This window comes from Serinus canaria, chromosome 13 (assembly GCF_022539315.1).
Source record: "Serinus canaria isolate serCan28SL12 chromosome 13, serCan2020, whole genome shotgun sequence".
Taxonomy (NCBI): Eukaryota; Metazoa; Chordata; class Aves; order Passeriformes; family Fringillidae; genus Serinus; species Serinus canaria.
This window is the reverse complement of record NC_066327.1, coordinates 11,729,322-11,743,601: the sequence shown is the minus strand read 5'-3', so window position 1 is coordinate 11,743,601 and position 14,280 is coordinate 11,729,322. Positions and strand designations below refer to the sequence as shown.

The window sequence follows — 14,280 nt, the reverse complement described above, 5'->3', positions numbered from 1 at the left end:
GCAGCTGTGCAGACAGCTTAAATCGTCCTGACCCCAAAACTCCAGACTTGTCATTTCTTCCTCCTCCTCCCTGCTAGCCGCTCCCTTCTCCTGCCTCCTGTCCTGATATCAGTGGGGCTGCTTGGAGGGTGCCACTGCACCCCATTTCCTGGGATCTAGAGTGCTTTCACTGCACCCCTTGCTGCTTTTCACCCTTTTATCATTTCCTGGAGGAGCACTCAAAAGGTGTCCATGTGCTGCTGAGACCCAGCCAGCTGTCCCTGAACCTTCTGAGCAGGGTCACTGCCAACAAATTCACTATTTATTCACCCTTTGGCTCTTGGAAAAGCTGCCTCAGCTGAGTTATCCCTGCTGTTTCCTCCCCAGACCTGAGGCCAGCTTGGACCCATCACTGATTTAACTGAGCCAGCTTCTCTGGCTGGCACAGAAGGTCCCCTCCCCGTGTCAGCACGTGCCCAGGTCCCTGCTGCCACCTCCTTCCCTCCTTCAACGCTCTGAGCTTTGGCCACTGACAGCAGCTGAAACTCAGGATGACTCTCCCAGCCTGTGCCTCCTCATCCTAAGGGTGTGAGCTGGATGTGACCCACCACACGGCTGTGGAGCAGCAAATCCACACACCCAGGAGGTGCTTGGCTCTGCTTTCCTCCTCAGAGGTGGGATCCAGCCCTGCTCCTTGTAGGTGGGCTCCAGACCCACTCCTGTTGCCACACATTCCTTCTGCTGTCCCTCCTGCACCTCCCTCCTGCTCATCCCCTGGCCCCAAGCAAGACATAGTTTATCAGTGATCTGTGTTGCCTTGAACACAGTTTCTCTGCCATGTCTCAGGCCTGACATCTTCAATTTCCTCTCTCATCTGTAACACTCACCCAAGTGGACCATTATTTATTATTTGGGAAGAGCTCTGATTACAAGCCCTGGCAATGACTCTGTCTCTGGTTTGGGGTGTGTACAGAGCCATGTGTGCAGGAGAACACAGGACCCAGGAGACAAGGATCTCCCACCTCTATTTCCCTTCAGTCAGGTCCAGGTTTTTCCAGGAGGAGGATATTGTTCAAAACTAAAGGTGTTGGGGAAGAAAAGGGAGGCAAGTGGTGGGAAGGAGGGAGGGAAAGGGAGAAGAGAATTGGGTGGAAGAAATGAGACATGAACCCCTGGGGATTAATCAAACCTCACTGAAAGGCTTAGCCCAGCCCTTCTGAGCTGTGGAGTGAGCAGGGGTTCCTGCCAGCAGGGAAAAGCACAGAACACAGTAATCCATCCCTGCCTCCTGCTCTGTCCCCTGCACCCCTCCCTGTGCTCCTGCAAGCCCCTGAGCCCTGGCTGAAGATGGTCCTGGTCCCTGTCCTTGACCCCATCCTCTCTGCCCCTGTCTAAAGCTAGGAGGGAGAAGCCCATCCTCCCTCTGCTGTTCCTGGGAGTCCCTGGGAGTGAGGAGCCTCGTGATCCCTCCTCCCCACTCCTCCATGGTGCCTAGGGTCCTAGGGAGCAGGATGATGTGGGGCAGGGGGGACACTTGGGGGCTGGAGGGTCAGTGGAAGGACAGGGAGTGTGGGAGGAGCCCAGGGAGGGGACCCAGAGGAGGGGATCTGGGAAGAAGATGTGTAGGGGGCCATGAAGCCATCTGTCTCGTCTGCTCTTCTGAGCCAGTTCTGAAGGCAGAGCCCTCCCAGCCCCCAGGGAGCCCTCACCACTGCCCTGCAGTTGTAGAGGCAGGTGGGGTGGCTGGGCTGGGGGCTTTTGGGGTGCCCCGTGTACTGGGACCCCTCAGGTCCCCATCACTTTGGCACTGCAAACAGCCACAGGACTCAGCTCCCAGCTCTGACAGGGGTTTGTGCTAAAAATCCCCCTTCCTGGGCCATGTCCTTGGCTGGGAAAGTGGGGGAGGGAGGGGGGCAAGATGCATACCAGGCACGAGGGCTTCCTGATGAATGCAGAAGGAATTGCACAGGGCCATTGCTCATCTCTGCCAACACCCTTCACTGAAGCATCAGGGCACTGGCCCCTTGTCCCAGTACCCCGAGCTCAGATCAGTACCCCTGCACTGGCAGAAGTCTCTGGTTCCCAAGCCTTGCCCCTCTCATGTGACACTGGCTCTTTGCTGCCTCAGTTTCCCCATCTGGGAAATGTGTGCAGCAGCACCCACCACTCCTTAGTGCTCTACAAGTCCCTGGGTGGTTTTATTAACACTGGGGGTGTTCGAACAAGTTTTTGCAGCTTCTCCTTGTTCAGGATGACGATCCTGCCAGTGTGGGCAGCTGGCCCCAGCAATCTCTCGCAGAGATCCAGCCCTTTCCGCTGCCCTCCCGGGCTGGATGCTGCGGGGGCTTCAGCTGAGCATCCCACCAAGGGTCCTGATCCATGTGTCACACGGCTGGGTGCAAGCAGGGAGGGCAGCATCGGTGGCTCAGGGAATGCCAAGCTCAGGACCCTGCATGCCCTGGGGCTTCCCAGCTTTTTGCTGGAGCCGCTGAGCTGGGAGGGGCCGAGCCGGCAGCTCCCCATAAACCTGGCGGCTTAGACAACTCCTGACAGATGTTGGGACTGTGCCTTGGAGCGGAGGTTGGGAAAAGGAGAGGGCGGCTCTTGCCCGGAGAGCGAGGAGGAGAGCTCGGCACCCCTGGGCTTGAACTTTAGCACCCTCTTCCGCAGGACTTTAACGTCGAGGATCGGCTTGTCCCGAGCGAGCCGGCTGGATACCGGGCAGGCGCAGGGCTGGAGCAGACGAGAAGCCAAAGCAACTTTGACGAGGATTTTGTGGAGCTCTTCATAAAGGGAGAAAGCCCCAGGAAGGCAGGAAGTGTTTCCAGCGCTCGGGACGCTGGTGAGCGGCCCCGGGCCGGCGGCAGTCGGTGCGAGGAGCCCGTCCTGCCGTGCAGATGTGTGTGATTGGAGCAGCGCGGGGTTTATTTTCCTTTCACTGAAAGCGACCCAGCCCCGGCGGATTAAGCTCTTTGTGTGCACGCGAGTGTGCCTGGATGGAAGCTGCTCCCGCGAAACCGGCTGCGGGGCTTGCGGGGAGCATCCTCTAGGTCAGGGAGCCCTCCTGGAGGAGGGGGAGACCTCCCGTTTTCGTGGCTCTGAGGCGATGCTGGGACAGTAACACCCTTGGCAGGCAGCACAGTGCTTCGGGATGGCCGTCTATGCCCTCACGGGTTTCTCGCTCGTCAGCCTGCTCAGCTTTGGCTATTTGTCTTGGGACTGGATGAAGCCCAGTTTGGTGGCCGATGTGGCCACAGACCCCATGGAGAAATCACTGCCTCCCACCTTCACCAGGCCACCCCACATCATCTTCATTCTGACCGACGACCAGGGCTACCACGACATCGGCTATCACGGCTCAGATATCCAGACGCCGACGCTGGACAGGCTGGCAGCAGAGGGTGTGAAGCTGGAGAACTACTACATCCAGCCCATCTGCACCCCGTCCCGGAGCCAGCTGATAACTGGCAGGTAAGCCAGTGCCTGCTCACAGCCTACTCATGTCCCCCTTTGGTCCCTTCTCTGAGGGGCTTAATCCCAGCTTGCTGCTAGAGTGATGCCCTGGTGTATTGGCAGAGGATGGAGATCCTCCAGCAGATCTGGATTTCTCTAGAATGCTTCCTGGGTGAATAGTTGATTTTCACACAGGATAAAGAGTGGCACATGGCAAGAGCAAAAATGTGGATGCTGCTGGGTAATGATGTCACTTTGGGAGAGGGTGGTCTCTAGTCAGGAGGTGTTTGGTGCTGGGCAAAGAGCTATGTCCCCAGGTAATCCCTGACATGCTGGCCCTTGGAGATTTGCTGTGAGGCCCTTGGTCTGTGCTTTGCCTGCATGCGTGTTCAGTGCTGCACTGGCCAGCACAGGCTGGATATTGCTCCATTGCCGTCTCCCATGGCAGCACAGTCAGATGTCCCCTTATCCTGGGCCATTCTGACTTCTAGGATAGGTGGGGCTTTCTCTGGAGCAGTGCTGTGTGGTCAGTGCTCCCTGTAAGAGGCAGATCCCACCAGACCACCTCCTGCTGAGGAGTGGGCCCAGGGAGGTGCCTATGAATATGGTCATCTACTGCCTGGAGCGGTGGAGCCCACCAGGGTCCAAGCAAAGGCCTCCCTTCTCTCCTGATGGCTCTTGAGGGGTCCCAGACATCTTTGTGGGGTACAAAGCAGGGGAAGACAGAGATAGTGGGGACATTCAGGTGGGGCATTATGAACCCTCTTGCTTGTGCTGCCCAGCCCTGACACAGCCCAGCCACCTCCCCAAGCTGGCAGCAGTGGGGACAAATGCTGGTGGCATTTTTGTGAGATGTCTGCTGAGCCTCTGTGGTCTTTGCATCTCCTTTTGGTACTTATGGATGGATGAGGAGCTCCCTGTCCCTGGCTGGAGCTTGTTTCATTGGGTTGGGTTGGGTGACATAGAAATCTGCATGTGTTTTGGGTTTCCAACACACAAAGTGCCATCACATCCTCACCCAGTGCTGCTCCTCATCACCCAGTGCTGCTTTCCTCTGGCTCTTCCTCCTGGCAGGTACCAGATCCACACAGGATTGCAGCACTCCATCATCCGCCCTCGGCAGCCCAACTGCCTGCCCCTCGACCAGGTCACCCTGCCGCAGAAGCTGCAGGAAGCCGGCTACTCCACGCACATGGTGGGCAAGTGGCACCTTGGCTTCTACAAGAAGGAGTGCCTGCCCACTCGCCGGGGCTTCGACACCTTCCTGGGCTCCCTGACAGGCAACGTGGATTACTACACCTACGACAACTGCGACGGGCCGGACGTCTGCGGCTACGACCTGCACGAGGGGGAGGACGTGGCTTGGGACCAGAGCGGGAAGTATTCCACCTTCCTCTATGCCCAGCGTGTGAGCAAGATCCTGGCATCCCACAGCCCCAAGGAGCCCATCTTCATCTACGTGGCCTTCCAAGCGGTGCACACGCCCCTGCAGTCCCCCAAGGAGTACATCTACCGCTACCGCTCCATGGGCAACGTCGCCCGCCGCAAGTACGCGGCCATGGTGACCTGCATGGACGAGGCGGTGAAGAACATCACCTGGGCCCTCAAGAAGTATGGGTATTATGACAACAGTGTGATCGTGTTCTCCACGGACAACGGCGGGCAGACCTTCTCCGGGGGAAGCAACTGGCCGCTACGGGGTCGCAAAGGGACGTACTGGGAAGGGGGAGTGCGTGGCATTGGTTTTGTCCACAGTCCCCTAATCAAGCGCAAGCGTCGGACAAGCTGGGCGCTGGTTCACATTACAGACTGGTACCCTACTCTGGTCAGCCTAGCTAGGGGCAACATGAGCAATGTCCAAGGCTTGGATGGCTATGATGTCTGGCCTGCTATCAGTGAGGGTAAGGAGTCGCCACGCACCGAAATCCTGCACAACATTGACCCCTTGTACAACCATGCCAAGTATGGCTCCTTGGAGGACGGCTTCGGCATCTGGAACACGGCTGTGCAAGCTTCCATCCGGGTTGGGGAGTGGAAGCTCCTCACTGGCGACCCAGGGTACAGCGACTGGATACCCCCACAGACCCTGACCAACTTCCCAGGGAGCTGGTGGAACCTGGAGCGTCTCACTGATGGCCTGAGGAAGTCCGTGTGGCTCTTCAACATCACCGCCGACCCCTACGAGCGCTACGACCTCTCAGAGCAGCGCCCAGACGTGGTCAGGAGCCTCCTGATGAGGCTGGTGCACTACAACCGCACGGCCATCCCGGTGCGGTACCCTGCGGAGAACCCCCGCGCTCACCCAGACTTCAACGGCGGTGCCTGGGGACCTTGGGCCAGTGAGGATGATGGGGAGGAGTGGGAAGGAGGCCGGGAGTCCCTGAAAAGCAGGAACAAGAAGAAGAAGAAGTGCAAGATCTGCAAGCTGCGCTCCTTCTTCCGCAAGCTGAACACCAGGCTCATGTCCAACCGCATCTGACAGGACACTCCCCCAGCATCCACCTATCCTGGCCAGGGTGGAGCTCTGGACTGCAGTGCCATGGGATGGGAGTGAGGGACAGTCAGGGAGGTGGCCAGTATTTTCTTGCTCTCCCTGCTCCAGGGTTTACTCCAAAACACTTCTCCTCCCTGGCTGGAGTGGTGGCCACAGGGAGTTGCTCCCAGTGGGTGAGGAAGGGCAATGTGGTCTCTGCTGCAATGCTTGGTGGTGGTGAATGACTGTGCTAAGCTGGGCTGGCCCTGCACAGCTGCTTCCAAAGAGAGAGACCCTTTCCTCAAGGATTCTGCAGCCAATCATAAGCTTTAAGTGTTGGCCATTGCAAGGGCAGGAGGAAGCATGGGGGGCTCTGCCTTCACATTAACCCTCGCCATTTCCCTCTATTTGCTCCTGGCTTGCAGCCTGCTGCCAAGCAGCTGCAACCTCTGCTCTTGCTCTGGGAACTTGAGGGCCTCCCCCAAACCCAAGACCATCTTGCTTCTTTGTGGAGGGATGGATTCCTGACCATGGATGTCAGAGTTGAGATCAACATGGCTGCACTAAGTCATGCTGCTACAGTGACCTCATGTGGGGCTATGGCTTCCCCTCTCCCCTGGCTTGGGGGGCGGGGAACAGCCCTGATGAGGAGCTGTGGCCCATGGAGTCATGGTTGGATGCTCTCAGAGGACAGGTAGTTCTCTTTGGCCCCACATTTGGGAGGCAGGTTTTCCTCAGGCTCTGGTGGTGGACTCTACATGTGTCAGCTACCCAGCAGAGCCTTTCACCCAAAATTTGCCTGGACACCTCCCTCCTGTGCAAGCCTCTAGGCACCCCTGTTCCTCCCTGTGAATCCTACACATCCAATCAGCCAGCCATACTCTCTGCCCCTTCCCACTGCTGGAGCTGTCCCTGTCCCTGACCCTGTCCCTGTCCCTGTCCCTGTCCCTGTCCCTGTCCCTGTCCCTGTCCCTGTCCCTGTCCCTGTCTTCACATCCCATTGCTGAACCTGGGGCAGAGAGAAGATCTCAAGAAGGTCTCTGCAGAAGCTGATCTGTTGTTTTGTAGCTGCAGGACTTTTGAAGCCATGGTGGAGGACAGGGATGATGGGGCCGTCTCCCGCCTGCCAGCACCGCGCCACATCCCCTCCTCACAGATGGGCACTGCTCTTCCAGCAGCGCACGCGTGGGGAGGAAAACACCTCCCCATCATCCACTGCTGAGGGGAGGCAGCCCTGGGATTGCCAGGGGCCAGGGAAGCCAGCAAAGTTCTGGGCCCAGGGAAGCCAGCAGAGCTCCGGGCCCCCACGTCTTCGGCAGGGTGAGAGCGCGCATACGTGCGCTCGCAGGAGAGCTGGCGAGGAAGGAAGGGGGTAAATAGCTTTAAAATCGTTTTGGATGCATGGTGCATTTCCATTTACACAATGTGTTTTACATTTCTCCCCACAGGTTTCTCTTGGTGCAGCGTGTGTAGGCGAAGGCCCTGCTGTGAATTTTGAAAATAGTTATTTTTGTCTCTGGAAAATGAGGCCCGTTAGGACTTGTCAGCTCTTGGATGAGCAGTGTGGGCTTTCTATTTTTTTTTCTTTTCCCCCCTCTCTTTCTCCCTTGCAAAATAACATTCATTTAAAATCTGTCATTGAAAGATGTGACAATTGGCAGCGTGCACACTGAATACCTTTCAGTGCTCTTTCAAGCCCTGTGTGTGAGAGAGGGATGAGGATGGGAAGAAAATGACATGTTTGTATTTTTTTTTTTTCTTACTCTTAGCTGGATTATTTGGGGGTATTGGGATTTTCTATAGAAACAAAGGAAAAAACCAGCTGACAGCAAGGCAGAAGAGAGGAGGCCTCTTCTTGTAGAGCTGGGAAGGAGTTTAAAAAGCTGGAGTGTGGCAGCGTGTGCGCCAGTCCCCGTGGCTCTGCGCACGCCCATCACTGTGCCATCCCACCCCGCTGGCTCCTGCATCCCTGCATCCCTGCAGGCACATCCCAAGCACAGGGTTCGGAGGGGGCTCAGCTCCTCCATCAGCCCCATCTCCATCCCTGCTCCCTTAGCATGTTGCTCCAAGAGGACTGGTCCCCATGGCATCCCTGGCTGGAGGTGAGCCCAAGAGGATGCTCCACATCCTCAAACTACCTCAAATCAAACCAGCCAGCCTGGTCCCTGGGGATGTGCACCACCAGCGGGACTGCGGCACCTGCTGCCATTTGGCAAAGCCAAGCAGTTGCTGAAAATAAAGCAACACTTTGCTGAAGAAGAGGAGGCTGCTGCAGGCAGAGCCAAAGCCAGGGGAGAGCAGGGGGTGATGCTGCAGGGGCTTGAGAACAAATATTAGCTAAGGGAGAGTTGGTGCTGAAGGGAATGGGAGAGCAGGGCTGGACATGAGGTGGTGACAAGGTTCGGGAAACAGCTTTCATTTCCATATTTACATAAATGCATCCAAGTTTAGTCCCTTTATTTTCTTTTTCTTCAAAAATGGAAATTTCCATAAAAACATGCTCAATCTTTCTCCCTTCCCTTTTTACTAACATCCCCATGAAAATCTTCGTCTGGTCACACTTCCTCTTTCCAGGTTTGGATCTGCTGGGCTGATGCTGGGTTTGCAGTCAGCCTGGCCACAGTGGTGTTGTCATCTGTATTTTTAATTAAAAAGAGTTGGATTCTGAATCTTTGTAAGAAGAAGCAGCTGAAGGAGAATCTTAGTCCCTGAAAACAAAGAGGAGAAGTAGGCAGGAGCATCTCTGGGTGCTTGGAGAGAGCAAAGCCTCCAGCCCGAGGGCAGCAGTTGTCCTTCACCCCTGATTCCAGCTGTGCTGTGTCTGAACATTGGGCTGGGAAAGGAGATGCAGCTGCTGCCACGTGTTCTCCTCATCAGAGCAATGTTCATTAGTGGTTTGTGCTGGGAAAAACAGAGCTATGTGCCAAAACCCCGTGTTTTCAGAGAGCTGAAGTGCCCTGGGACTGTGTGCACGCTCTGGCTGCCAAGGGGTTAATGCAGCTGGAGAGATGCTCAGGCGGTGGAGTTCCCTGCACCCGGGAGATGTGTTTTCACAGACAGGCTGAGGCTCCCCTCCTTCCCAGCCTCCCTTCAAAGCGCCTGGCAAGCCCCAGGCAGCTGCAGAGCCCCGCAGGAGCCGGGTGCAGGACGGGGAACGGGAGGGACGGGCAGGGGGTCCATCGGGGCCCTCGGGGATGGAGCGGGGCGGTGGTGGCTGCCTCTGCCACCATGGACCGGCTGTCTCCACCCGGGCTGGATCCAGCCTGCTGGCTGGTGCGAGGGGGAAAGGGATGGGCTGGGAATGAATGGAGTTGGGATGGGATAGAGATGGGGAGGAGGATAAGAGGAGGGTGGGGCCGGGCTGGGCTGGGCTGGGAAGAGGAGGGGAGTGGGATAGGACGGGATGGAATAGGGATGGGATGCATCAGGCAGGACTGGGGGTACGTCAGAGCCTTTCCAGCCCTGCAGGAACTCCCACCTGAGAGAGGGGAGAAGCCCAGTATCAGGACAGGGGATGGGCATCCCAGCAAACTGCCCCAGTGGCAGAGTGGCAGAGCACCCTGAGCACATCAGACGGTGTTCTGCATCAGGGGCACTTGTGTCCTTTCTCATGCCAGAGATCTGAGGACGAGTGGTTTTGCAGGTTCCCCCCACTCAGATCCAGTGCATGCTGGTTCCAGGGAGCCACATGGCACCTGCTGTGTCCCCAAGTATCATGGGCATGTCCCCAGGAGGGTCTCTGCCTATGAACCCTGCTGTAGGGGAGAGGGTGGCACTGAGGGTGGCACCCTGTCTCAGCCTAAAGCACCTTTCTGTGGTTGCAGGAGCAAATGCTGGGCCCGTAGGGACAGGGCACGTTTGCAAACACAGCCCTAAATGTAAATCAGCTCTCCTCACCACGATATTTATAATCTTATCTAAAAATAACCCCAAATTCAGCTTCCCAGAGGACAGCAACTGAGCATCCCCCAGACCCCAGCTTGCATGTGAAACTGTCCCAGCAATTTTGGGATCTCTGCAGTATGTTATTGGCAGCCTGGCTGGTTTGGTGTGTGAGGCACTGCTGCAAGCCCCATCCCCTGGGAGCAGGGGCACTGCTGCAGTCCTCCAGGACATGTGGATCCGTCCTGAACTGCCCATCCCGTGTGGTTGGGGTTCAGCATCTGACCTCAGGTGCCCACCCTGGAGCAGCCCCGTGCTGGGATGCAGAAACCAAAGCTCTGCAGGCAGAGCTGGGGCAGGGTGTGGGGAGCAGGATACATTTTTGGAGAGGCCAGCCCAGTGATGGAGAGGAGCGCTGGGGATGAAGGTCTCCATCAGGTGGCCAGACCCGAGCATGGCAGCAGGAGAGCAGCATGGCTCCCAAAGCCCTGCAGGAGCAAATCTTGGGATGGCTGGGAACAGACACATCCTAAAGATCTTCTGAGGCCTCTGAGAGAGAACTGGGACTACTCCCCCCTTCAGGGGAGCCCCAGACCAGAGGTGGAAGGTTCCACCCAGAGCTCCTGTTCCCCTGGGATTGTCCCCAAGCACCCAGGACTGGGACCACTCAGCAGTTCTTGCTTGGGAAAACACTATCAGCAAAGCAAAGCCTGTTCAGCACGCAGAAGTCTGACACCCCCTTACCCTCAGAAAGAAAAATGTCGAGGAAAAGGAAAAAAATAAACGAATAGAGAAAAGAGCAGAGAGGGAGAAACTTTTCCTGGAGAGCCGTGTCTCTGCCAGGCAGGAGAGCCCTGGGGAGGGAGGCAGGGTCCTCGTGGGGACTGTGCCATCACCCCTGCCCGGGTGAGGGGTTGGGCTGCAGCAGGGCCCCGGGGGGAGGGAAGGGACAGAGCCCTCCCCGTGTGTCAGGAGCACGCAGAGTCACGCGTGTGGGGCTGAGCACGTGTGGCAGTGCGGGGGTGGCACGGGGAGGGGGCAGGTCACATTGCGGAGCTCACGGGGACACGAACGAACGGCAGCGCAGGTGGGAGGGAGTGGGAGTGAGGCAGGGGCACAGAGCTGCCCACGGGCATCCAGGGGGTCCTGGGAGTAGGGGGCTCTTGCCTCTAGGGTTCCAGGGGGCTGCTGGGGGATGGCAGCAAAATGCTGCAGGAGGAGAGCACTCCCACAAACATCCGGAGGCACTGGCCCCCATGGCAGCCCCCACCTCCTGGCACAGCCCTGGGGTGGGGAATGAACCCCCTTTTTTGTGGGAGCAGCACGGGGAGGAGTTGTGCAGATGCCTGGAGGCATTTTGGGGACCGTCGTGTCCCCGAGGCACAGATGGCACCTGTGCACTGCCTGCAGCCCAAGCGAGGGTGCCTGGTGTGCTCTGCCCATGCCAGGGCATGGCCAGGGTGGGTCTGGAGGTCATCAACCCTAGGGGATTATGGCCCCATCCCTGTACCCTTCCATGGCTGGGAATCAGTCCCTGCTCTGCCAGCAGGGTCCCCTGGATGGGACCAGCCCGGAGTGGGAGGCTGGATGCAGGGGTGCAAGGTGGGGATGAAGGTGGGCAATGGTGCAATTAATGGAAAAGCCATTAGACCTTTCTCCTCCTCCCCCTCCTCTTCCTCACTCCGCCACTTGCTGTCCTCCTCCACTTCCACCTCCTTTCTTCTCTCCCTCTCTGCTCCTCCTCTCTCCCCTCTCAAAGATTTCTCCCTATTTTTGTCTGGTTAGAACCTTTTCTTTTCCTTTTAACCCTTCCATGGCAGCCCGAATCCATCTCAGCTGCCAAAGGCAATGCCCTCCCAGCTGTCACAGGGAGTCCCTTCTCCTCTTGTCAGGAGGGCCCTCCTAGTGCAAAATCATCCAGAAATGGGACAAAAGCTTTGTAGAAAGCTCTTCTGGGGGAAGTCAGCAGGTGGAAAGTGCAAGGGGTGGTGTAGACAGAGAGGGTGCTGCTGGATCCCCAGTGAGGGCTGGTGGGGACTCAGAGGGAAACCCATTCCCTGAGGTTTTGGACCTCACAGCTCCACTTTTATTGCACTTTTTGTGCTTTCTTATGTTCAGCACAGCAGAGAGGCAACTCAACAACAAAAGTCCAAGGGCTGGGGGGCCAGACCTTCCTCCTATTCTCACTGTGAAACTCCCCCATTTCTAACCTGGCCTGGGCAGCACAGGGACACAGCACCCCAGGACTCTGTGCTCCCCTCTAGCTGTGCTTCAGGCCAGGCTGCTCACCCCTCTCTGGGGGAGACCCTCAGGAGCTGCTCCATGGGAACCCCAGGGCCCTTGGGGGACACAGTGGGCAGAGGGGGGAGTGGGAGCAGCCAGCCCTCCCTGCAGTGGGATCAGGGCCAGCCCCTCTGGGGACCCTGGCTGAAGGCGGGACGGTGTGGGGACCTGGGGACCTGCCATGATTTCTCCAGCTTCTCCTGACACACTTCTGCTCCATCTGCTCCCTCCTGCTGCAGCGTGGCCCCATCCCATGCCACAGCCCCCAGGGCCCCCCAGGAATGCTGCTGCAGGTACCAGCAGGGCCTGAATTTTTTTTTTGGGGGGGGGGGAGAGATAAGCAGTTGCTGGGGTGACAGCATCCTCCTGCAACATGGAAACCACAGTTTCCATGGAAACCTTTTTTGCCCCAATTATTTTACCACTGCCACAGCCTTTAATTTGCCATTAATAGTTGTATTTTAGATATGCCCCCTCCGCAGCAGGGGGGTGACCCCTGGGCAGCCCCCAGGCCGGGTCCCCAGCAGGGCCCTGGTCCCCCAGAGGGCGGCGGGTTTGGGAAGCAGTTGCCCCGGCAACAGAAACAGGGCGTTTCTGGCAGCGGTGGTCACCATGGGGACGGCGATGCTGACGAAGGCTTGTGAAGCTGAGAAGACAAATTGCCCTCATCATTATCTCTGGGCTTGTCAATCAAATATATTCCCTTATTTACCTCAGCGAGGAGAGAGCCCCGGGAGCACACGGAGAGGGAGGGAGCGAGAGGAGAGCTGCTTGCCCCAAACTCTGCACTGGGAGGGAGCATTTCCAGCCCCTCAGGATGGCCACCATCACCTGCAATCGCTTCACTGAGGAGTACCAGCTCTTTGAGGAACTGGGCAAGTAAGTTGGAGATGGGGCTGGGATGCACAGAGCGGGGCTGTGCCCTGGCTGGGAGAGAGACTCAGTGGAGCTGGGAACTGCTGGAGATGAGGGAAAGGAGGTGGGCATGGAGAGAATGCAGTGGGAATCAGAGAGGGCACGCGAGTGAGGATGGGGACTTCCAGCCCCAGACCTGCTTCTCTGTCCCTACCTGAGTTCAGGGGCTGCTGATGGGTGCTTGACTGGGGGATTGGGACACCCCAGAGGTCTGGAGTTACCTGTGAAGGGCTCAGCTGCCCCTATTATAGAAAAGCTGCTCCCAAAAAAGAAGGCTGCTAGCTCCCTTGGGAAGTTCCCCGGCCGGGAGAAAGGACAGGACAGCTGAAGAGGAAAGTCAAAGCAGTGGACACCCCACACATTTCTTTAGGGAATTTATCTGTGTGGATTCACTGAGGCTTGACTAGACCTGCAGGAGACCCAGTCTGCCTGGCAGCTCCCAGAGAATCCTGGTGGCTTTTGGAAACATCCAGGGTATTCCCTACCCCTGTCCCAGTGCGGGTGAGCCATAGCCCTGTCTGACCCTGCTCTCCTGCAAGGGAGGGCTCAGCTCCTCGGGTCCAGGTGTCATCGTGTGTGCCTGCATCAGTGCATGTGTGTGTGTGTGTGTGTGTGTGTGTGTGTGTGTGTGTGTGTGTGTGCAAACAGAGCTGCCTGTGCCCTGAAAGGGGATCCTGGGGAGCGCTGAGCACCCCGGGTGCAGCAGGGGATGCCAGGTTCCCCGTGTGGAGGGATGCTCCGCGTCCCGCCCAGCGTGTGGCTGCAAACCGGCGCAAGAGTGAGCAGGCATGTGCATCTGTTTTGGTTTCTGTGCCTTTTTTTTGGAGCTTGTGTGTAAATCTGGGCCGTGTGGCCACTGTCCCTGCAGAGTGCTGACAGTGTGGTGGTGGGCTCAGGGTGCCTGTGCTCCGGAGGGGAAGCTTTGTCCATCCAGAGGCACAGGGATGCTCCAGCCCCACAGCCCTGCGCTGCCCAGCACGGAGCAGCCGGTGCCTGAGCCTGTGCCCACCTGCACGTGGGTGTGTGAAACGGGGGCGAGGGAGAAGGGAAAGGGCAGAGATGGGGAAATGGAGAGGCTGAGACAGGAGAACTTTGTGCTGGCTGGGCTGAATGCTTCTCACCATTCTGTGGCACCAGGGTGCTGCTGTGAAGTGCAGTACCGTGAAGGCAGATGGACCATCCCCATCCTGGGACATTCACACCCATCTCTGTGGCATCAGGGTGACAGAGAGGGGCTGGTGGGCAGCAGGGGATTGGGCTGGGGAGTGGGTCCCTGTGGCAGGGTCAGCCCCAGC

General features: G+C 57.7%; 2 protein-coding genes across 4 annotated transcripts in view; both read left to right on the top strand.

Moving 5' to 3' along the window:
- Window positions 1–2,418: 2,418 nt before the first annotated feature.
- Window positions 2,419–8,362, top strand: ARSI (arylsulfatase family member I). The gene is made up of 2 exons (XM_009091450.4): window positions 2,419–3,450; window positions 4,507–8,362. The coding sequence occupies exons 1-2, from the start codon at window positions 3,131–3,133 to the stop codon at window positions 5,909–5,911; spliced, it is 1,725 nt and encodes a 574-aa protein (XP_009089698.1). The 5' UTR covers window positions 2,419–3,130; the 3' UTR covers window positions 5,912–8,362.
- Window positions 8,363–12,887: 4,525 nt separating this feature from the next.
- Window positions 12,888–14,280, top strand: part of CAMK2A (calcium/calmodulin dependent protein kinase II alpha) — a 34,061-nt gene continuing 32,668 nt past the window's right edge. For all 3 annotated transcript variants that reach the window (XM_050979705.1, XM_050979704.1, XM_009091448.4), the window contains exon 1: window positions 12,888–12,949. In XM_050979705.1, the coding sequence (XP_050835662.1) occupies window positions 12,888–12,949 (62 nt within the window). The remainder of the gene's footprint in view (window positions 12,950–14,280) is intronic.

Coding starts and splice junctions, on each gene's coding strand:
- ARSI (XM_009091450.4), top strand. CDS start 3,131: ATGGCCGTCTATGCCCTCACGGGTTTCTCGCTCGTCAGCCTGCTCAGC. Junction 3,451..4,506: donor AGCCAGCTGATAACTGGCAG/GTAAGCCAGTGC, acceptor TCCTCCTGGCAG/GTACCAGATCCACACAGGAT.